We start from the raw sequence: 24569 nt of genomic DNA, 5'->3' as shown, positions 1-24569 counted from the left end.
AGATTATTCGGTGCGATTTTTCTCTTAAATTAGAAATTTCATTTGATAGAACTGGTAATGAATCTCACAAAGAAGTTTTCTTGCACAGCCAGAAGCTGCAGATTATGAATTTAGTGTAAAGGCGCTCTTTGTTGTATACTTAAAGGGATAGTTTACCCAAAAGTGAAAATTATATCATGAATTACTCACCCTTAACCTACTGAATATACATTTCTTTGTCCGGTTGAACACAGAGAAAGATATTTGTAAGAATGTTAGCAAACGGCAGTTCTGGGGCAGCATTGACTACCATAAAAACAATTATTGTATCGTTTTTCATCAGAATTTTCATTTTTGCACATAGGCACATATTTTTATTGTTTTTATATTTTTCTCCTGAAAGAGACACTACCTTCACACCAAGCCAGCCCAAGCCCAAACCCACGTAATACCATATCTGTTTCTTGGCATCCCTCTAATGTGTTCCATAACAGAGTGATGAAAACACTGGCTATCCCACATTCCTAACTCCCCTTTAGGCTGAGTGCCTGGCTTGGGTTTCTTGTACTAAGCTGTGGTTTCAGTTAGTTGGAATGGAGTACAGCACAAAAGATTTTACAGCATCACACGATTTTAGTTATCGATTAACTTGCTTTGCGTAAAATATGTGATTGTTGCATTTTATATTAGATTCAATGGACACGGAAGTATTTTGACTTATCTGTTCTTCATTGGCTCAAAACGAATAATTGTTCTCATTAATTTTTAAAAGCCTGTGATAGAGTAGATGTTACTGTGACACATACCACTTGCAGCACTTCATGGCATGAACGTTCCCTGGTGGCACTGGTCTCTTTTAGTAGGACAATGCACACAGGAAAAATTGTTAGGGAGTGGTTTGGGAATATGACCAATAGTTTAAGGTGTGAGCCAGTCACCTATCCATCACGTTTTAACCCTCGTCAATACGATCTTTTTGTTTTTCCATTTAAAATATGAAATATGATAAAAATCTTTGATCCCTCTCCGCTTAATATCTCACTGACTGACAAGTTTATTTTTATAAATAGCAGCGTTTCTTGGAATGTACTGTAGAGCATCTTATGGCTGGAATACACTACAACAACTAGACATCATACACTTGCAGACTTTTCGAAAGTTTCAGAAAGAAACACAGTAACTGATGAAATGTGCAGACTGGCACAGACTTTCTGCAACAAGTCTAGCCTTAAAGTCTTGTAGTGTACTTTAGCATCTACAGGACTTACTGGATCAGCTCGAGCATAAAACAGCGACTTGATGTTCGACACACAACTCACAGACATACTGTATATGTCACAAAAATTAACAACACAGTAAACATGATATGATATGTATGTATACATGCATTACAAATATACAATCTTTGTAGGTACTACAACATATGTCTTACAAGCAATGAGATTTTTCGACTTTAGAAAGGGATACAATTTTGTGGAAACAGCGAAAAAAGCATATTTTTTGGCTTATACAAATGTTTTTTACAAAGTTTGAGAAGTTGACCCAAAATATTTGTCAGTAAACACAATCCCAAAACAAATAAATAGTTGTTTTCTCAATGATGACAAAGGAGCAATTGGGGGAAATACTCTCATTACATTTAGAACGGTTATATTTTACAAAGTAAATATTATAATACATTTTCAGAGAGACTTCCACAATTTTACTACACATTTTTCTGTACTTTTACTGGACAAATGGGACAAAATTACTCCAGGCAGCATTTTACCTAAATTACTTTTTAAAATTCTCTTATCAGTACTTTAACAAGGTATTACAAGTATTGTATTAATTTATTTCTGAAGGTTGTTTCTAGAAAGTACAGTTCTTGTACAATTACAGCAAAAGTGACAGAATTGCTAAGGTTACAACTAACCTCATGTGTGGGGTCCATTGTAACAGACAGAGGATTAGTTGTAACATTAGCTAGAAGATTCTTTTTCGACACAAATAACTCATATTATCTTTAAACTAAAGGTGGATATTGTTTGTACATCGGTCTATAACAGACAGATATCTGCATCTATCATCCAGCCATCCTCATCTTACCATCCCTCCATTATACATCAATACATATGGACAGATATATGAGGAAATGCTGCACAATTATAATAAAAAAACATTATAATTGTCAACTACTCTCGCTAAATTTGTAATTTCGCTTATGATTTCGATTCATAGGATTCAAACGTCGGTTCGAAGCCTAGTTAACATTTGCTAGAAGATTTATGTTTCAACACAAATAACTCAATATTATTCTGTCTATAAACTAAAGGTGGATATTGTTTATAAAAGGATAACACATATTGAGTAACTTTAACACATCAAACAATTTGAAAGGTTTCATCACTAGAATGAAGTTGAAAAGACATGTATACATACAAATCTACAGCATTTGCATTTTTATTGAATTGAACTATAGACAGAAATAGCCGATAGGCAAGTCTAGAATAAGAGCAGTATAGTTTTCCACAGAAGGCATGGTGGAAAAATAGATTTTGTTTCATGAAAACAACATGAAATGGTAGTTTCAAAGGAAAATGAAACACAGGCAAACTTTCCATTATCAGTCTTTGCATTTAATAAATCTATGAAAGCACTACCAGTAAGCAATGTGGCACACTTGGCATTGTCACATACTACAGACATTAGTGTGCACTCAAACTGCACCCACATTCTAGTATGATATGTGCCCTTCTACATTATTTCTGTAAAAAGTAAATTCACCAAAAATATGTATCGTATTTTAGGAAGGGGGTGCTCATAAAAGATTCATCATATTTGGGGGTCCCTCACATTATTTTCATGTTTTTCTGAAATGTCACATTACGGATGTAAAAAGAGTTGTGGATGCTGGTTCATGTTGACTTGAAGTATAGTTTATAGTTCATCTAAAATCAAATAGTTTTTTCTTCCCAGCTAAAATATGTTTAGGTATAAGTCAAAGCAGATTGGTTTATCACACAACATCACATTTCTGTTTTATTTTCTTTATAACAATTGATCATGTCTTCGGGTGCTTTAACATAAGTATTTTACAGTTATATTTGCTTATTAATCACTTCACATATGGATTGTTTTCCGTTGCTCCTTAAGCCTTGATAACGGTTGACTACTTAGATATATTACTTATGAATCATGCTAGAAAGACATCCAAAACAGCACATCACAGAGCCATGCTAACATTCACCTGCTCTCATTTCAGAGGGAGCAGTCCTACTTTGAACAGGTAGAGTACAGTCCTCGCTGCCAAGCAGTCAGCTGTGTGTACAGTACCGCATATGTGTGCAGCCGTGCATGCCCAATGCATCCATTTCATAATTGAAATACCAAATGCAACCTTCAAAGAAATGGTTCACCCAAAAATAAAAATTCAGTTTTAATTGATCACGTCGTTTTAAACCTGTTGATGACTTTTTCCATCTGTGGTACACAAAAGAAGATATTTTGAGAAATGTGTAAGTGGTTTTGTGTCCATACAAAGGAAGTCAATGGGGGCCAGTGTTGTTTGTTTACCAACATTCTTCAAAATCAAATTTGTTGTGCTTTGCAGAAGCAAGAAAGTCATACAGGTTTGGAAAGACATGATGAAAAGTAAATGATGCAAGAACGTCCCTTTAAAGGAAACGTCATTGAAATTTTGGATTTAATTTCTCAGATAATTTAACAAAGCTACTTTAAGACATTTAAAAGCGCACCATGTCCTCAAAATGTGCTTACAATCAATTCATAAATCCCAGAAAACACAATTAATGTTTGTCAATCTGTATCATGCTTGCCTGTCAGACTTTGGAATGACTGTATTTGTTCAGACAGGGAATGTGCAGACAGCGGCGGAAATATTTGTCAGTTTTAGTGCTTTTCATGTCCGCACAAAACTTTTATTGATGCACTTTTAGTGTACTTAATTTATCATTCCCATCTCTTTCTGCTTAATGTCTCACTCACAAATGCACACACTTGTATGCCTATCCTCTCCTCTCAGAGTTTCTGTTCCTGTAAGCGGTTCAGGGGAGTCAATGCGTCGACAGGGCAGTGAGCTCTTCCTGGAGGGGGCGCTGTCTCCCCCATGTCAGAGAATGGGAGCAATGGTTGCCTTTAAATGTTTTGAACATTTCAAAAGGTAGAGTCCATGTTTATTATGATAGTAAACAAATTTATATTAATAAAAATATGAATTTGCATTAATGGAAGGGTCATGTTAAGGGAATATATAGGGTCTGATATTGTCAAATTAGATTTGACATGTGGTGTAATTGTTGTTGTAGATCTTTTGATGAAGTGATTTTCCGCTTTGCTGATCCACCCTGCGAGAGTTCTCTGTTTTCAGAGACTTTCCCCAGCTTCTCTGATGAGGAGAGCTGTAAGGTGAGAAATAGAAAAAACTTTTCAGAAATTAATTCATTCTTTATATTAAAATCATTAAATTCCTTTTTTATTGACGTTTCAGCGGCAATACGTAACAAACGTTATGTGGCACATACTTAACTTCCGGTAGACCAAAGAATCAATGACTGTTAAGCAGTTTTAGATGAATATACAATACAATATTGATAAATCAATATGAATATCAAATAAATTGTTATATAATAACACAGACCAGAGGTTAACTTAAGACCATGTGTGTGCGTCTGATGAAACCGTCTATATTGTAGACATTTACAGATAAATGTCTAATAAATATCGAAATATACCTAAAATAAGCCGTTTACTTTTAATGATGTTTTAATCCTGTTAAGATTCATGTATCGTATTTTATGGGTTGCGATTTAGATATGTTGCCGTTTAGGTGTTGTATCTCTCCGTTTCAGAACATGAAGGAAAACCCCATTCACATCATAAATGTGTCAATCAAACAAGCTGACACTGAAGATGATGACACTCTTGTTTCAGCGTTTACAACCTTTGCTCAGTCTAAAGTAAGATCTCGTAACACAAAATGCGGCTGTACTGTTACCTGTACCGTTCGGTAACTACGTTCTCTTTGTCCTTCAGAAAAATCTGCTGCATGAGTACGGAATCAGAAGAATCACATTTTTAATTGCACAAAAGGTGAACTCAAACATAGACGATTGTGTATAGCTCAGATTGTGTATAAATCCAAAGTCAGAGATTTAAATTGAAGTGTTTCATTTTTCCACTCAGCGAGAGTTCCCGAAGTACTTTACCTTCAGGGCCAGAGATGAAGTGAGGGATACTTTTGATATTTGAAATATAAATTCTTAACTTGTTAAACTGTTGGACGAGAAACGCTGCCATTTTTTTTTGTTCGCTCTAGTTCCAAGAGGACAGAATCTATCGTAATCTGGAGCCGGCTCTGGCATTCCAGCTTGAGCTCAACCGCATGCGTAATTTCGACCTGACGGCAGTGCCCTGTGCCAACCACAGAATGCAGTTGTACCTGGGTGCCGCCCGTGTGGACGAGGGGGCCGAGGTCACAGACTATCGTTTCTTCATCAGAGCCATTATCCGGCACTCTGACCTCATCACCAAGGTAACCAGCATCGCTGAAAGGCAATTTGAAACATTATGTCATGTTTAGATAGATCTTACATTTACATTTAGCAGATGTTTTTATCCACATCGAGGAAAACAATGTGCGATTCATCTGAAGGACGTGCTAAACTGGGTTCTAACAATTGTTAGAGACCATCTTATAAAGATGATTTATAAGCCATTAAAAGACTTTGATCTCTTTTCTTTCTATAGGAAGCGTCATTTGAATACCTGCAGAATGAAGGAGAGAGGTTGTTGCTAGAGGCGATGGATGAGCTGGAGCTGGTAGCTTTTAGTAACACACCCACTCGTACCGACTGTAACCACATCTTCCTTAACTTTGTGCCCACGGTTAACATGGACCCCTCTAAGGCTAGTTCCCCTTAAACACAATAAACTCATTCATCTGATTCTTGATTGTATAAATCTGTTTATTGTGCACGCTGCTCACGGGGTTCTTCTCTCACCCTGAAGATAGAAGAGTCTGTCCGTTCCATGGTCATGCGGTACGGCAGTCGTCTGTGGAAGCTGCGTGTGCTCCAGGCTGAACTGAAGATCAACATCCGACTCACCACCACCGGCGTAGCCATTCCCATCCGCCTCTTCCTCACCAATGAGTCCGGATACTATTTGGACATCAGCCTGTACAAGGAGGTCACTGACCACACTACTGGACAGGTACCTTGTGACCACTGACTATTATTGAGGAGGTTTGGGAATTACGTATGTCATATTTATAGGGGGCAGACGCATTTTCTCTCAGGCACAATACATTCTGATGGTAATTTGGTAGCATTTTATTGTAAGAATCACACCTAGATTTTTAGCTACTGTGTTTTTTTATATGTATTCCTGTTCTGCAGATCATGTTTCAGTCATACGGAGACAAACAAGGTCTGCTGCATGGCATGCTCATCAACACGCCGTATGTCACTAAAGATCTGCTCCAGGCCAAACGCTTTCAGGCTCAGACCCTTGGCACCACATACGTCTATGACTTCCCTGAGATGTTCAGGCAGGTGAGGTGATTTAAGTTACCTAAAACTGGCTCGCACGGATGCTGTGATAATACTTTTTTTCTTTTACTATTGTTCCACTCTTTATTTTTTCTGCGATTAGGCTTTGTTTAAGCTTTGGGGACCAGGAGACAGTTACCCAAAAGATGTGTTGATGTGTAATGAGCTTGTCCTGGATTCTCAAGGCAGACTCGTGCAGATGAACAGACTGCCTGGAGACAATGAGGTGTGAAGAACCATCAATGATTCTCTAAAGACATTTAGGAAAGTTACCATTGATCGTCAAACCAATGAAATGGAGCTGTTTTCGTCCTCTCTTGACAGGTTGGAATGGTGGCCTTCCGGATGAAGATGAAGACTCCAGAATACCCAGAGGGCCGTGACATCATTGTTATCTGTAACGATATCACTCATATGATTGGCTCATTCGGACCGCAGGAGGATCAGCTGTTTTTAGAGGCATCTCAACTGGCCAGAGCGGAAGGCATTCCACGAATCTACATCGCAGCCAATAGCGGAGCTCGAATCGGTCTGGCAGAGGAAATCCGCCACATGTTTCAGGTGGCGTGGATTGACCCGGATGACCCCTATAAGGTGAACCAGCAAACCTAGGAAGAAATCGACAACTGCACTATTAAAGGGACAGTTCACCCAAAAATACAAATTCTTTCTTCATTTACTCACCCTTGTGTTGTTCCAAATCTGGAGAAATTTGTTCTGATGAACACAGAGAAAGATATTTGGAAGAATGTTTGTCAATGGTGGCCAAGAACTGTTTGGTCTAACTCTATTGTTGTCCCCTACAGGGCTTTAAGTACCTCTATCTGACCCCTCAGGACTACACACGCATCAGTTCCTCCAACTCTGTCCACTGTCGCCACGTGGAGGAGAACGGAGAGTCAAGGTCAGCCAATGCTCGACAAGATATGTATATTAAATCTGGTCTTCTGAAAAAATACCTCACTTCAGCTTTTAGTATGTTTAAATGTATTTTGTGAATACCTCAGGTACATCATCACAGACATCATTGGGAAAGAAGAGGGGCTCGGAGTGGAGAATCTGAGGGGTTCAGGCACCATAGCTGGAGAAACTTCTCAGGCCTATAAGGAGGTCATCACAATAAGCATGGTGAGATGTAAAATCTGTATATGATATTTTCAGACAGTTATCATTGCCTTAAGTTTGGGGAATTTAGCGCCATCTAGCGCTGAGGTTACGAATTGCAACCAACGGCTCAGTCCCCCTGCTCACCCCTCCCTTTTGAAGCACTACGTGGCTGACACAGGACTAAGATGTTGTCACGTTTTCACTTCTTTGCCGAATGAGATATATATATTTGTTCGTTTAGGGCTACTGTAGAAACAAATGGTGAATTCCATGTAAGGGGACCTGCTTTGTATATGTAGATAGAAACAGCTCATTCTAAGGTAATAAAAAAACATAATGCTTCATTGTAACAAAGATCCACAAAAGGAAGGAAGGAGGCGGGAACCGGCAAACGTAAAAATACTTTTAATAAAATAAACAAACAAAGTAAAATGCCGGCAGCTCCCATACGGTCGACTAAAACCACAATATAAACTCCAGGCCTGGTCATCTCTCACTGACGGTCCGGTCGCTCGTCCTCTTATGCTCCCGATCTCCTCCCCGAGACCGATGCGCGTACAGCTGACGCTCGTAATCACTCACATTATGTAACGTCTTTACACCTTTGAAGACATACAGTTGTTATGTACATTATATTATATTGCATTTCTATCAATATATACGCCATAATATCAAATATTACACCCTTAATGCTGTAAAAATTTGCTTAATGCCTTAAAAATGGGGTTACTCTTTAGAGACACCAGTTAAGAACATCAATGTTTATGTATGTTTATGTAAATAATATGCAGACTATCTTTGGTTTGGACATTTCAATGTAGACTATTTGGTGTTTCTTTGGCCAGGGATGTGTAAATATCTTACAAAAAACCCTTAAAATTCATATAAAAACTCATTTGATTTTTGGAAAATATATATATGAGTAAGCCCCTCCCCTAAACCATCATTGGGACGAGAGTAAATTGCACTAAAATACATTTTCAAGTGAGTTCGAACAAATACCTAAAATAAAAAAATTACGAATTTATGATTGTGTATGTTATTCTAGGTGACGTGTCGTGCTATAGGAATCGGGGCGTATCTGCTGCGTCTCGGACAGAGAGTGATTCAAGTGGAAAATTCCCACATCATCCTGACCGGGGCAGGAGCATTAAACAAGGTGTGGAATTTCAACCTGTTTTCCATTTCACAGCTGATGTTACACCTCATACAGCAGCATGGTCTTGTGTATTACATTTCTTTTGTTCGTTTGGATAGACAGAGCTTGAGTCATATGATTTCAGAATTTGTTTATTTGGATGCATTTTGCAGGTGCTGGGTCGTGAGGTTTATACCTCCAATAACCAGCTGGGAGGAGTGCAGATCATGCAAAATAATGGAGTGACACACACCACCGTGCCAGATGATTTCGAAGGGGTCCTTACAATCCTGCAGTGGCTGTCATATATGCCAAAGGTTTGCTTTAATAGATGTTTTAGACTAATCTTTAAAGGAATACCAAAAATAAAAATCGTTTTTCGTCCTCGTGTGGTTCAAAACATGTATGTTCTGTTAAGACACAATAGAAGATATTTTGAGGAATACAATGGAAGTCAACGGAGGCCACGGTTGTTCGATTACCAACAGTCTTCAAAATATCTTCTTTTGTGTTCTGCTAAAAAAGAAAGTCATACAGGTTTGGAATGACATGAGGATGAGTAAATAATCAAAATGCATTTTCACACCATGAATAAAAGCAACAATATGTAAAAATGTTAACACAAAGAATACCAAAATATTTGCCATAATGTTTTTAAGTTCAGTTTACCTCAAGGTCGCACTGATATTTGCTTTTATCATTTAGAACAATCAAAGTACAGTCCCAATAATGCCTTCGACTGATCCAGTAGAAAGAGAGATCGATTTCATTCCCACCAAAGCCCCTTACGACCCCCGCTGGCTCCTTTGTGGACGACCCCATCCCAGTGAGAAACAAGTTATGCATAAACTGTGTCTGAGTGAGTTGAAAAAGCACGCTCAGGCTTCTTCATCTTACCTTGTTTTGTTTTTATTGATAGCTGTGAAGGGAGCATGGCAGAGTGGATTTTTCGATCAAGGTTCTTTTATGGAGGTGATGGCCACCTGGGCTCAAACAGTGGTCGTGGGGCGAGCCAGGTTGGTTAAGCTAACACTGCGTGAAGATGTTTGGTTCATTGCGTCAAATGAAATCCTGAACCAGTGCTGTGCAAATATGTCATTTTGAAGAAACTTCAAAGTTTAAGACACCTTCATTCTCCCACAGGCTTGGTGGGATTCCTCTCGGGGTCATCGCCGTGGAGACCCGTACCGTTGAAGTTGCGATTCCTGCAGATCCGGCTAACTTGGATTCGGAGGCAAAGGTAAGTTTGTCTATACCTTTGAAGCCTAAAGATCCTTTGGATTCAAAATTCTAAACATTTGTCTCTCTTAGCTGGTGCAGCAGGCTGGTCAGGTGTGGTTTCCAGACTCGGCATATAAAACTGCTCAGGTTATTGAGGATTTCAACAGGGAGAAACTTCCACTAATGGTGTTTGCTAACTGGAGAGGCTTCTCTGGAGGAATGAAGGGTACGTTGGTTTTTTAAATCTGAAAAGATACATTATCATCAACATATTTTATCTTCTTTAAGGTTCTTTAAGAAGTGTTTTCTTTGTATGTCAGACATGTATGACCAGGTACTGAAGTTCGGTGCTTATATCGTGGATGCGCTGCTAGAGTTCAGTCAGCCTGTTCTGGTGTACATCCCTCCCCACGCTGAGCTGAGAGGAGGATCATGGGTCGTGATCGATCCCACTATCAACCTGCAACACATGGAGCTTTACGCGGACAGAGAGAGCAGGTATCAACAGGCTACTGTTCGATTCTTTCATTTATCCCTCACCAGCTTTCTTATTTAACCTTTATTCTTCTCTCAAGAGGGGGAGTTCTGGAGGCTGAAGGCACTGTGGAGATTAAATTCAGAAAGAAAGATCTGCTGAAGAGCATGGGAAGGATTGATGCCGTGTATTCCAGCCTAGTGGAGCAGCTTGGTAAATTTAGCAATCTCAAAAAAATACAAATATCTTTCCTGTAAGTCAGTTTGTCACTGTTTAAAACACATTTTACCTTCATTCCAACGTCATGACTTTCCCACTTCCATGGGACAAAGTGGAATTTCACCCAAATGTATTAAATTATTAAATGATTCATTAAATAATTGAATAAAAGTATTTAATTACATTCACTACAAACTATCCTTAAGAAACCGTACTTGCTGACTGGCTGATGCACTTGCTGCTGTTATACTCGATGTAGGTAAGCCAGAGGTGTCAGCCCAAGACCGTAAAGACTTAGAGGCCAAACTGAAGGCCAGAGAGGAGTTCCTTCTTCCCATCTACCACCAGGTGGCAGTTCAATTTGTGGACCTCCATGACACACCAGGGAGAATGCAAGAAAAGGGCGTCATCACGGTACAAACTAAATCGAATATTTAGTATGTCACCTCTGCACTGTGTCACCCGTCTATAAAATGAGCTGAGAAATTGTTCATCGCTGTATGAATCATGTAAAAGCAACAGTTTTAAACATGTTTATGGTCTGGTATAGTCATTCAATCATGTTTTCAGGACATCGTGAACTGGAAGAACGCGAGGTCATTCTTTTACTGGCGTTTACGTCGTCTGCTGTTGGAGGAGGTGGTTAAGGGAGAGATCCTGCAGGCCAATAAAGACCAGAGCAATGGGCACATTCAGTCAATGCTGCGCCGCTGGTTCTTGGAAACAGAAGGCACTGTCAAAGTAAGATGTTATGCTCATTTATTCCCCCTCATGTGGGTGTAAACCTGTTTATATCTTCCTTTGTGTTCTGCAGAAGAAAGAAAGTCAAAGAGGTTTGGAATGGCATGAGGGTGAATAAATGATTACAAAAAGATTTTTGTGTGAACTGTCACGTTAAGCTAACCCCAGCTAGCTGCAAGTATCTTGATCCCGTGTTGGTAATTGTTTGCCTGTGCGATTTTTAAGGCATACCTGTGGGACAATAACAAAGTGGTGATAGAGTGGCTGGAAAATCATCTCTCGCAGCAGGAAGGAACACATTCTGTCATCAGGGAGAACATCAAGTACTTGAAGAGAGACTACGCTCTCAAACACATCCGCAGGTAGTTTGTTTCCATTTGTCTAAGATCATTGGTTAAGATGAGCCATGTTAGCTCCGTATTAGCAGCATGTATAAATGATACATTTAGCACAAACACCATGCCCATTAAATTTGGTGAGCCGATAAGCTGGCATCTTTTAAAACAGGACACTCGAGTATTCATAAAAACGTTTTGTCTGACACAATTCTATCACATTATATGTTTAGCTTAGTTCAGGCCAACCCAGAGGTGACAATGGACTGCATCATCCACATGGCACAGAACATCACTCCTTCACAGAGAGCCAAAATCTGCCACCTGCTGACCACCATGGACAACTCCACTACCAGCTGATCACATCCATACTTAACAAACACTTTAAAAGGGAAACATTTCCTTACACTACAAAGAGACAGGATTGAGTTTAGCGTTTAACAAATGATATTTTTTAAATAAGAAAAGCAAAAACCATAAAAACTAGAAATTAAAAAGGGAGAGTTTTGGACTGTGTCTTGGATCAGGGCATTGGGCAGTAGCCTCAAATTATCTAGTATACTTCACTTATCACAGTGCACACTTGCTGTTTGTGATTTACAGTGGCCACTTGAGCAAAGTAATATTGTCTTGCACATCTTGCACATACATGCTTACTGCCAATAGTATTTACCTGTGGCTCATCTTTGTGTCATTGATATGAAAATAGCCGACAAATGAATGTAAAGTATTTGTAGGGAATCGCCAATATATAGTACACATCCCTTGATAGTTTCTCGGGAATATCTGACAAAATTAAGCAAAACAAACTTATTGTTAAATCTCTATTATTAGAGTAAAGCTACAGTATTATACCTTGATAGAATCACTGAATTGGTGTTAATGTCAGTAATTCTTAATGATGTACTTTTTTAAAACATAGAAATGAACAAAAATCTAATTTTATAATGCTTTATGGATTGGTAATGTATTCATTAAGCGTGATGTAGTAGTGCCACTGTATGTTTCTGATATGGGTGTTTGTATATTTACATTCTTAAAACGAGTACACATTTCACTTGACTGCTGGAAGTATTTCAGTTCATATGAATGGAGCCAGTATGTGCTGGTTCTGTGAATTGATATAAGAATAAAGCTCTGGGGCTGTACTGTACACAATAGATTTGAGAAGCATTTGTCAGTGTTTTTAATAGATGTTTTTATTCTTATGAAACCAGAATATAAGCTGGGTCAAAGTGCCTGTTTTTCAGAGAGTTGGGTGTGGATCATTTCATAATTCACGTAAAAGTATATTTAGGTTGATTGCTATTTCAACCCGACAGTAAATATAGTTTATGTACTGTTTTACTGAATACAGTTTCATTTTTCAAATATTTTCTTTCTATTGTTGCTATTGTTAAAGGGACAGTTTACCCTAAAATAAAAGTTCCGTCGTCATTAACTCACCCTCAGGTTGTTCCGAATCTGTATACATGTCTTTGTTCTGATGAACACAGATAATTATATTTGGAAGAATGCTTGTAACCGAACAGTTCTTGGCCACCATTGACTACCATCGTAGAAAAAACTGCCCCAGAACTGTTTGCTTGCCTGCATTCTTCAAAATATCTTCTTTTGGGTTCAACAAAACAAAGACATTTATAAAGCAATTTGTTCTACTATGGGAGTCAATGGTGGCCAAGAACTGGTTGGTTACAAGCATTCTTCCAAATATCTTTCTCTGTTCATCAGAACAACAAAGTTTATACAGATTTGAAACAACTCGATGACTAAAATGTTACCAACCACATTGTGTTTGCAGGGTGGCACTTAATGTAAGGAAGGAAGGGTGTAGTTGAAGTATACTATCACATAACAGTCCTAAAGTGATGATGAGGTCATTTTATTTGAGCTGAATGAACCATATTTCTTTTTCAGTGTTGTGATATTTTATTGCCTGCAGTCATTTCAAATATTCAGATATGTACAATAAACAATGATTCATGTCACCATTTCAGCTCTTTTCATAAATATAAATAAACACAAAACCAAAGAGCAGATATGATGTCTATCACAGTACAACAAAAGACACACGGCTACAATTAAAAGGCTAACAGTTAAAAGGACAAAATCACAAGAGAACAAGTTTCTTTTATGGTACAGATGGTAACATACCCAAATTCATGATTTCCCTTATTTAATGACTCACTATTTGCATTCGATTCAAAAGGAGGAGTAACACTTTTATTACTAATGATGATGTCTGGCCACAGTGCCAGTACAGTAATCAGAACTGGGCTGTTTTTTTCTTTAACTTTGTAAATAATGTCAATTGTACAAAAAACAGAATTGCTCATTTGCAGGGTGGAAGAATCTTTTAAATGAGAGTAATTCATGCCTATAAACAGTGCTGTTAGCTGCACAGTTTGCCTCCGAACACAGTTGCTTTGCAATTTAATTTTTCTGCAGTAATTTCATGGCAAGTAACTTCTGGCAAAATCGTCTGTTTTGGCTGCCTTGAAAGAAGTTTGCCTTGCAGTAAATTGTTTGGAGTCTTTGACACGCCACAAAAGCTACAGCCAACATTTTACAGGTTCGGAGTAAATCTTGGCTTCATTAAATTATTGTGGGTAAGATTAAAGCAAAACAATAGGCTTTGTAGCCCCTTGTGTGTTCATGTACTGGTTTGAAAGGGCATCCACTGCTGAGAACGCAGAATAGAGGCCTGTCACCTGCAGGTCTGGATAGGACAGTCCCCCTGCATTGGACACAGGTGTAGAATGGCCAGTGTCCAGGTCACAGTCAGACAGGCGTAGGGGCGAGTTACTGATTGTACCTAATGCCTCCAGGTTAAAGCTATCATCCTTCATATCCTCCCACAGGTTTCCTGTAAACAACAGAGGACAGTTTTAGAGCTAACCTTTTTTATAGAAACATCTTGTTTTAATATAACAATATTTAGTCACTTTACAATGGCTTGGAATGTGACTCATTTGCTCAAAATGTCTTTGATCTGTTAAAGAATTAACACCAACCTTGCCAGGAAAAGTCCATAATACTGGGGTCCAGGGCGTCCACCTCTGAATTAGCATCTGTGTGAATGGTGTAGAAGTCGTTGGGCTGCTTGGTATGATGCTGGGGCAGGGAGCTGTTCATCAGGTCAGAGACTGTAAGGAGAGGGGGGGTTTGAGCAGGGGCTGGGGAGGCGGGGGAGAGGCGGGACTGACTTTGGAGCTGAAGCTGAAGGTGTTGTTGCATGGGTAGGCACTGCAGAGAGAGTGTGACCATGGGCTGGGGCTGTAGATGAGCTGGTACTGGAAGAGTTGGGCCCGGGTGGCAGCTGGGCAAGCGAGTCATGCCAGTATCAACAGACTTTTGTCTGCAGCTCTCTGGTCTGTCTGTAATGAGTTTATCTAGTTCATCTGTTGAAAGACGAGGTCAACGTTATTAAAGGAGTAAGGAAAGAGTGGACTGTTACAGTTTAATACATATAGTCAGGAATTACCGACCTGGGTTGGCCATGCTGCGGCGGATGGCTGGGAGATCTTTGCGTTTCCATTTCTGCATCTCTTCTTCCATTTTGTCAATCTTTGCAGGGTTCAGTGCCCAGAGGCAACCCTTTCTGGAGGAGCCACTCATCTTGTTCTCCACTTTCTCAAAGCACTTATTCAAGGACAGGTTGTGACGTACCGAGTTCTTCCATCCGTCAGGTGCCGTCTGAGAAAGGCAGTAACATAACATTTGATAACATTTATTGGCTGTTAAAGCATGCCAACCTTAGTTTACTAAATTCGTGTAATCTTTGGTTTGCTTTTACACTGAAATCCCTTACTTTGAAATAAGGAAAGTGCTCTTTCATGAAGCTGTAGATCTCACTAACAGGAAGACTGCCTGTTTTGCTGTTCTTCAAAGCCATGGCAATTAGACAGCTGAAAATGAATTGCAGCAAACATAGTTTTGAGATGTAATAGGCAAAAAAAAATGTTTTCTTTAAATTCAAAATGTTATCAATAATTAATGATTTTGCAGTATCAGTAAATCTTATTTCACCTGTAGGAGTAAATGGGTTTGGGAAAAGTCTTGGGTTGCAGGTCTTGGTTGTGAGGATTCATCCGCGCTTGAGGGTACATACCCTGGCTATTGAAGTTGCCGTAAAGTCCACCGGGAGAACACTAAAAAATAAAAAACATAAAGAGTTTTCTTATGAAGTGCCACTGCTTTAATTACATCTGCTCCTTACAGATCATTCTAAATATTGAACTAACCTGTTGGTTTGCCTGAGTGAAAGTGTGCACTTGTTGATGAGGGGTGGTCTGGTACACTGAGGCAGCACATGGAAACCCGGGTGAAAACTGGGGAATCTGTACAAGTCAAAGTCTTTTTTAACTACAGCATATATTCAACACAGTATTTGTTATTACGCATTATTATGTGCGTCTTCGGTATGTCAGAAAAGTAACTTACGCTGTTGATGGCTAGAGGACTGTGCTGCATCTCACTTAGATGAATCGCAGATCCTGGTCCACCTGCTATGCTATTCAACTGAGCTGAAAATTGTGAGAAGATTGAAGTTTCAGAATTCAGCGGTTTCTTCAAACTGAGTGTGTTTTTAATATTTACTCTAATACTTTTAATGAGTCTCGGCTTTATAAAAACCTTATAAAAATGTTATTAATGCTGATGAATAAATGAGCAAACAAATACATGAAGAAACAAAATAATTGAATTGTGGTTTGTTTCTTAATCCCATTGTTCTTCCTATGGCTTACTGTTAACCATCATCTGTCTTGACTATCAAAGATGGCAAGATTTTGCCATTTATTTTATCAATGAATAGATTTCCCATTTGTGTGAAATAACCCTAAAGCATCCGACCTGTCTGCTGGTCCAGCAGGCTGTTCTGAGCAGAGCTGCTGAATTCAGGCCGTCTGCCCCCGATCTGCTGCAGCCGGGGGACATCCACAGACGTGAGCCAGGACAGGGACTGAAGATCACCAGGAAGCTCGTTCTTCAGCTGTGAGGGGTCAGTAGTCAGGAGTCTGCAAAAACAAAACATGAACAAATGAAGTAAATGAATCATGAGGGTGCACCAAAACAGCATCTTTTAGTTCTACTAAATTCTTTCTTCATGTTTCCAATGGCCTTTGTTATTTCAAATAAATAATTTGAATAGCAATATTTTTTACCTACACCCTGAAAATCTTATATTTTCAGTAAATGCACATCGTCTTTTCAATCTACTGTTTGGGAATAGAAATAAATAAATACTCTCACCCGGGGATCTAAACCAGCGTAGCGAGAGTTATTTACTCGTCCAATTCTTCATTCGGACTAAGCATCAAGTGGGGAGAAAAACCCTCTTGAATTCTCTCCAGACTTCCCAGCACACTCACTATTCAGTCCAATAATTGGGGTCGCTATGACAACCCTCTTTTTTCAGTTATTTTGTGTGTCTGGACACTTCAGTACCCCCCCTCCATTAAACCAACCTCTAACAGTGGTCAGGTGGCCGCTGCCATCTTCGCTGTCATTGGCTGAATCATATGTAAACAACGCATGAGATCATTTGAAACATGGGTATGTGGCACACGTTGCCTGCAACAGTTGGTCCGGCCCTATTGAAAAATGATCACCTATTGTGTCCCAAACGACAAATCTGCGGAGCGGCACGTGGCTCTATTGTTTCCCCCCAGACCCTTCCTTGATTGTCTTTACCGTTTTTTTAACCAACCCATGCATTAATCTACTGGAATGACAGGCCTCACACAACAGAGAAAAATAGGATGCCATCTGTTTCCCTGTCCCTTTCCACCCAACCCTTGTCCCCTTTTGCCCCCTCCCCCCCGCCTGGAGGCATCAGACAGTACCTAGGGGGTAGATGGGAGGGGGTAGTTGAAGGAGTTGGAGGTCAGGCCACATCGCACACACAGTCTGCCACCTGAATAAATTACAGCATTGAAGGAAGAACTTAGGGACGTGGCCTTGCACTCTGGTTGCTCTGGTTCAGAGCTTCCTAATAATTACCCAACACACACACACACACCCACTAAAATATGAAACCTTAGACAGCACTAATCCATCACCACCGCACTTTGAAATATCTTCCGAACACCCCTCAACAATACAAAGACATGAAAGAGGAAACTTGCAAGGACAGTTAACACTTGGCTTTATGAGTTTTGCCTGTTTTTTTGTGAGTGTAAAATATGTCCTTTTGTTCTGTGTATCATTCAAAGAAATGAACCAGATCTGTCTATATATACACCTAGCCTTTTTGTTTTCCATTTATGCATTTAGAAAACACTTTATAAGTGACGTACAGTGCATTTTACTCACACTAACAGAAGTTATAATTACATAAGATACATTTGGTATCTTTATTTTCTAAGCAAATTATGACCATTACAAACCTGTAAATAAACAAAAAAATATTATAATTATAATTGAATGTGTATTAAGAACATATGTTTTTGTTTTATTGTCACTTATTTATTCTATTGTAACAGATCCTTTAACCATATCGAGTGTATTCTAAAAATGTCCAATCAAATGCTTCAAAATAAGCAATCCACACAATAAATGATAAACCCTCCCTAACACTGAACATTTATCAAAGTTTTAGCAGTTTAGAAAAATATATGTGAACCAAATCCAGAGATGTCCAACAGATGTAAAACTGATTTTTGGCACAACAATAGCTAACTAATGTTGCCCGGGTCGGGACATCCACTTGTTACATTCCCAAACAATGGCTGCACTGTAAATTCAGAACTGACAATAAAATAAAACTTTCTTTAAATAGTGCCTTATTTAAAGTGTCTAGACCTTTAGTCTAGTCTACAAAGACCTTTACAGGAAACATACTGCTTATATTTACATAAACATCTTAAGTCTTTAAATCCTTCCATACGTATGTATACAAGTCTTTAGGAGTCTGCGTAGTTTTGGAGAACTTTGTCTTTCACTGCAGTTCTAAGATTTACTTAAATGTATAATGAAGGAAAACTATCATAAAGCGACGACGATACAAATGTTCATCATAATAATGATCTAAAAAGCCTTGAATAATTGGGAGGTGAGGGGGCTATATTTTGTAAAGAATTCGTAACATGCCACATAAACTCAAATTTAGGATCATCAAGGAAGGGGGCCTACATCCTTGTACTTATTAGCATTTCTGAAGTCTAATTGTAAACCCAGCTGTGTATTGTACCATTTTTTACGGTCATTAGGGTGCAGTTATACGTGGAAGAAAAAATGATTTTATTTGCTCACTGATGCAAACCATTACGTGTCCCACAGAAAGGGGGAGGCGGGCACACACAGTCACGGTTTATCACAGCTCAGGTCGCCCTCGTTTACATTCTAATTGGGAGCCACTTCTCCTTGGTGACCCGTGGAGGCCCCCGCCAAGGTCCTCAATCCCTCCGTGTGCCGACAGCGGGCGTGTAAACAGAGCTGATGCTTTCTGACAGATCCATTCAGAGCTAAGATGATGTATTCTCTCGCTCTATTCTGTTTTCACAAACCCCAATTCCTTGCCTCTCAATACACACCTTCATTTAAGCGAATAGGGAAGGTGGGGATTTTATTTAGGGGATTAGCAGCACCCATCTTCTCGAAATTATCGTTTTATTCATTGATCTGATACAATAACTGCATTTAAAAACAATAGGAATCGGGCATCAAAGGCGTAAACCCCCTACCTGTATTCTTGTGCAGAGGTGTGGTGACTTTGTCCAGGGTTTTCATGGATTCCTGACATCCTGGATGTAATTCCACTTTCTATCATCTTCTGGCAGCCAAAATTTAAATGAAAATACAAATGAGATTAAAATGAACAGAATAGCAGAAACGTTTTGTTAAGGACAAATGCGATGTATTTCATTTTATGTTAAGAAATCAATTTAGAGTTTTGATGACTGTCCCAATTTGCCTGAATTCACACTGTTGTTTAATGTTTTTTTTTACAAATATGCATGACACGAAGACAGTGTATTTACCATCATTTCAAAATGATAGAAAAGAAGAAAAAAACACATAAAAAATAAGTTTGACAAATACGATCCAGAAAACAGGTAAGATTTGACTGCGATGACGGGATGGCGTTTCCTGTCAGCCTGCTCGCGCGTCTTAATATTTACATAGCCTATGAATAACATCTCATCAATTTTGATAATTAACAGAAATGGATTTTGGACAGACAACACATTTCGTCATCTACTATACATTTATTAAATCTCTGTAAGTATTAAATCTCGACATCATGCTTTGCCAGACACCGATGCGCAGACGTTATAACGTCAGTCGCAAACAGGTGCGCAGACTTTTTATCCGTCTCCAAAATCTAAAATGAAACATAAACTGACATAAACTCTATATTACCTGTTTGTGTTGAAGTTGCTCTAGGGTGCGGGCAATCTTGGGTTATGAGACGGAGGAAAAATGTCTACTGTTGGTTCGGGCACTTGTTCTCCCGAAAGAAAAAAAACGTTTTTAAATTTCCCTCTCCGGCACGGCTCGCTCCCGTCTGTCATGCGCACTGTGCACTGTGCGAGCGGTGAGATGGGAGGGGGGGTCTTGCACTCTGACAGCTGTTGCCACTGAAATCGCGCACACTATCTGTCAGGGCATCTCGATATGATGGAGGTTTGCAGTTGTTATTGTATATAAAGTCAAATAAACTCTTTCGAAAGCTCTGCGGTTTCCGCAGCTCTTTTCATCCGTAGCACGTTCAAGTTAGTCCATAGGCGCTCCTTGTCATAAGTCCTTGGAAACCAACGTGTCTTTTTGTAGTCTTCTCCAAAACTTAAACAACTAGTCTAGCGGATTTCCTCCTCGGTTTATGTTGAACGCATATTTTCAAGCCATTAAAATCCTATACACGGTCAAAGCAAACACGGAGAATATACCGAGACCTGTATATCCACATCCCCTCGTAGCCATTGACAACATGTGATAACATTACAGTTCCTGATATTATTTAGCCTATCGACATCTAGGCCCATTTCTGTATACTTCTAGCTAAAGACGTCCTGTTCCTTCGGTTCTGTGCGATATTCTGCGGTAATGTGTGCTGTAGTTCAGTGAACTGCTTGTGATTTAACCGCCTTTGAAACCGCGTCGTTTCGATACACTGCAGCGGGAAAAAGGCACGAAGTGGCGCGCGCTGCAGGTGACATTCACTACAAGACCATTCGTTCCCATAATAAAGTACTAAACTGTGAAATGAAACATAACGACGACAAATTATTATATTATTAACAACACAAAGTCATTGTGTTTCTTTTAGCCTGAGTAGTATTTCGACACACATTACAATAATGTTACATTTAAAAAGTTGCTTAGAATGATAGGTTTTGTAAAAAAAAAACATCGGAAACATTGGAAGAACATGTGAATTTAATTAATATACGAAAGCATTAAAATACATTCTTAATGTGTATTATTATTATTATTGTTGTTGTTGTGTTTATTATTCTCAAGCCATCGTTATTATTTTATTAAAATGATTGCTTGTATAAGAAAATGGCATAGCTCTTTGATTTACAAATTCTATCATAACTTCATAAAAACTGTTGAAATGAAAAAGGTTTTTAAAAAGTGGGAAGTGAGCTGGCCGGTGACGTTAATTGACTTGAACCACATGGGACACTACAGATGGTAAATCGCAAAGTCACAATGGTCACAATCAATGCGCACTTGCAACGGACAAAAAGACGCTCCCAAGAGAGGAACACTGGGTCCTAAAGCTCGTGTTTTCACCCACAGCAACTGACTCGTCAGAAGACTGCACGATCTTGAGTCATTTTAAGCAGTTAGAGCATGTTATCTGTGTGTTAATAGGAATTTTTTTCAATTACCATATAAGTATTTTACATGCAGTCTTTATGAATACGTGTTAATGAACGCACTACAAAAATATACATGTTTGTGTAGTTTAAAAATATATAATTCCACTTAATGTCAAGACTAATACAATTCAAATCGAGACAATTTTAATCTAGAACACACACTTGCTGTGTGCATTGAAAAAAGTGACAAAGAATAGTCTCTTCTACTATTTGTGCACCTTTTAAAAAAAAGGTAAGCCCTCTCTTCATATTGTTATTCAGAAGTGTCATCTTTCATTTAACTGTAACTGTCAGTGTAACTTCCCAGATGTTTTAGGATTGTGTTTCGACAAAAAGGGCTAGATAATTGGCAAACATATGTCACAATCCTATTTCAGACTTCATTTTGAGTTGTTTTGATTTTGATATTCTTTTAACCCAATCACTTGTAGTGGGGGGGGGGGGGGGGTCACTCCTTCCCTCTCTTTGCCCCTATTGGTTTATTCTGCCGCCTAGACTAATGAGGGACCTTTTGGGTGACCTTTTGGACGGCTGTCACACAGACTGAACGTAGGATGACATCAGAGAAGCACAAGGCATAAATCTGTCTTTAATGGGTCAGAGGGTCCTTTAGAGAATCGCAACAGTTTCACACAAAACTAATTGAATAGATCCTTTTGGCAAACAATTATCGTGCCATGCTGTGTCTTGTGTGATGCTTGTCCCTGATGTTATAAAAGTTCTGTGAAAAAACATTATATTCCTATTGGTAAAATCTTGAAGTGTGCCTTGATATACGAAACTGCTGTAACACTCAAATAAATTGATTTAACCCCTTGAATCGGTGGCCACCTCCCATTCTTCTGTTGCTGATCTGACCTTCAAAGATCCAGTTCAAACACCATGTCTCTGGGATCACCAATCAGGTCACCTCTTGACACCAGTCTTTTGTCATATCAACAGGTCAAGGCTTGCCTAAACTCTGACAGAGAGAGTGAATAAAAGCTTTCCACCATTCATTCAACACCTCAAAAAACTACTTGTGTTGTCCCAGTTGGCTCACGTCAAAATGGTTACTTTTTGGTTGATTTGTTTGAAGATGCATGCCTCAGGCAACCTGTGTGAGAAACTGTGAGAGTCTCTCACGGCACAACAGATTTCTATTGACCATTTTGTAAAACATAAACAACGCTAGTCCAGAAGCAAATCCTGTTTCAGTATTTTACCGTTTAAGAGTTAATTATATAGACCACTTTGCAAGATACAAACACTGGTCCGGAAATAATAAAATCTTAAATTTCGACATTTTCATTCGGGTATGAGTGTTGGTTTGGTTGTATTTGGTTAAAACTTTTGAGCAGGGTTAAAAAACCGAGACAGGTTATTTTTTATAGCGTTTGTTTTCCAAACTGATCCATAAAATTTAAATGAAATAAAGAAGATTTTTTTTTCAGGTCTTGCAAACTGGTCAACAAAAATAAAAAACACAAGTACTCTTTATGAAAGTTCTAAGGAAAAAAGAACAGGAAAAACTTAAGCAATAAGAAGCAAATGTTGAAAAGAAAGAATACCTATCTAAATTTAGAGTACTTTCTTCCCATTCCTCTTTACGAAGAAAATCCCAGCAAAAACAAAGACGAAACACCCAGCTAATACTGAGAAAAGCAAGGTGGGACTTTCGGTGGGAACGCGGCAAAGCCGGTGTTATAATACACCCTTATTCTCCGCTTGGAATCTCTAATGGGAAAATCAAGTGCTGTGACTCCTGTATAATAGGATTTGCCGGGTCTCGTGCTGCATCAGGGCCCAGTGGGCAGCACAAAGCCTGTTAAGGCTGGACAAGCATTACTAGAAAGGAGGGTGTGGAGCAAAACGGGGTGAAGGTAGCCTTGACAACAGAGGTGGTGAATGGGACAACTTTGAATATGACTGCGGAGAGATGGGTGTGCTACCTTTACAGTACTCCAGACCTCAGGGGTTTGCAATCAATACAGAATTACAATGCCAGCGATTATTAGGTTTAATCATGCAAGGTTAAGCTGTCGTATATAAAGTTCAAGTGCGGCGTTTCAATTGTCACCTTGTTGAAAATTAGGTAGTGGTATTTAATATCATGCTTGTCAGGCCTGACACAATCATGCTGGAGATGCACAGCCAGTGCTGCTAGGAAACTCAATCTTTTCTGCTGGATTATTTGGGTCAGTAGTAGAGCGAAAAGAGACACTGGTTAATCGTATCAGGCATGCCTTGGATAACTAGGCTAATGGAAAATACGGTTGGGCTTGGCTGGATCACACTGTCTCAAACATCTTCCAGAGTCCAGTTTATCCAAAAATGACATAGTAATCTTCTATCATCCCTGGTAGGTTTCAGAACAAACTGTGATTGAATGGCCATTAGTTTAGTACCGAGTCAGTGGAAAGGAACACAGAGGAGTGCCGTCAGCTCAGACGACAACTTTATTGACGCTCTCAAACTCACAGTTTGTATGAACAGTTGTTTATTAGACATTAATGTATTTCCCTGATCAAAGATCAGAAATAAGAGCTGCCCCGTTGTTCGGTTTTACCGTGGCAGCAGAAGAGGACTGGGGGAAGGGTAGATATCCAAGTTTAGCCGGATTGTGTTTCTTTATCTTTGTGTTACACCCAGAGCTGAGGTAGACACCTAGGTAAGCACTGAAAAAGATCTCTGAACCCCCACCTGACTGGGCCATGAATCATTAAGCACCCAGGCCTTGCAACCAGAACATGGTTCATCATTACTGTGAAGAGCGCAGGAATAATAGATGGCCATCCTCTCCGTACCCGAGTCACCTAATCGTGAACCGTTTGCACTGAGTGAAGCCTTGTTAGAAACACGCGAATGGATGTTATGGGAGTTTTTGAAGTCTGAGACGGTTAACTGAAGGTTCATTTTATGATCCAGGGATGGTCAATGACACAGATTTGTTTAAGCTTTATTCAACACAGGAGAATTTGGTCTGGATGT

General features: G+C 39.2%; 2 protein-coding genes across 2 annotated transcripts in view; one reads left to right on the top strand and one right to left on the bottom strand.

The window, feature by feature from the left end:
* acacb (acetyl-CoA carboxylase beta) overlaps positions 1–13756 on the top strand; it is a 28593-nt gene extending 14837 nt beyond the window's left edge. The window contains exons 30-55 of the mRNA XM_079474430.1: positions 3224–3247; positions 4004–4141; positions 4287–4386; positions 4830–4937; positions 5014–5070; positions 5164–5205; positions 5297–5512; positions 5728–5886; positions 5989–6192; positions 6378–6533; positions 6634–6756; positions 6855–7124; positions 7337–7434; positions 7538–7658; positions 8686–8796; positions 8949–9092; positions 9481–9601; positions 9695–9791; positions 9919–10015; positions 10087–10222; positions 10317–10494; positions 10572–10684; positions 10950–11104; positions 11261–11431; positions 11657–11793; positions 12000–13756. Coding sequence (XP_079330556.1) covers positions 3224–3247; positions 4004–4141; positions 4287–4386; positions 4830–4937; positions 5014–5070; positions 5164–5205; positions 5297–5512; positions 5728–5886; positions 5989–6192; positions 6378–6533; positions 6634–6756; positions 6855–7124; positions 7337–7434; positions 7538–7658; positions 8686–8796; positions 8949–9092; positions 9481–9601; positions 9695–9791; positions 9919–10015; positions 10087–10222; positions 10317–10494; positions 10572–10684; positions 10950–11104; positions 11261–11431; positions 11657–11793; positions 12000–12126 — 3403 coding nt within the window. The 3' untranslated portion in view covers positions 12127–13756. The remainder of the gene's footprint in view (positions 1–3223; positions 3248–4003; positions 4142–4286; positions 4387–4829; positions 4938–5013; positions 5071–5163; positions 5206–5296; positions 5513–5727; positions 5887–5988; positions 6193–6377; positions 6534–6633; positions 6757–6854; positions 7125–7336; positions 7435–7537; positions 7659–8685; positions 8797–8948; positions 9093–9480; positions 9602–9694; positions 9792–9918; positions 10016–10086; positions 10223–10316; positions 10495–10571; positions 10685–10949; positions 11105–11260; positions 11432–11656; positions 11794–11999) is intronic.
* foxn4 (forkhead box N4) lies at positions 13681–19537 on the bottom strand (the record flags this gene model as incomplete). The annotated part of the gene is made up of 9 exons (XM_079474442.1): positions 13681–14632; positions 14781–15167; positions 15255–15462; positions 15578–15674; positions 15796–15917; positions 16011–16106; positions 16210–16292; positions 16621–16784; positions 19452–19537. The coding sequence occupies 9 exons, from the start codon at positions 19535–19537 to the stop codon at positions 14382–14384; spliced, it is 1494 nt and encodes a 497-aa protein (XP_079330568.1). The 3' UTR covers positions 13681–14381.
* Positions 19538–24569: the final 5032 nt, after the last annotated feature.

Source organism: Barbatula barbatula (assembly GCF_947034865.1).
Source record: "Barbatula barbatula genome assembly, chromosome: 2".
NCBI lineage: Eukaryota > Metazoa > Chordata > Actinopteri > Cypriniformes > Nemacheilidae > Barbatula > Barbatula barbatula.
Note: the sequence above shows the minus strand (reverse complement) of the source record. Positions and strands in the feature narration are given on the sequence as shown.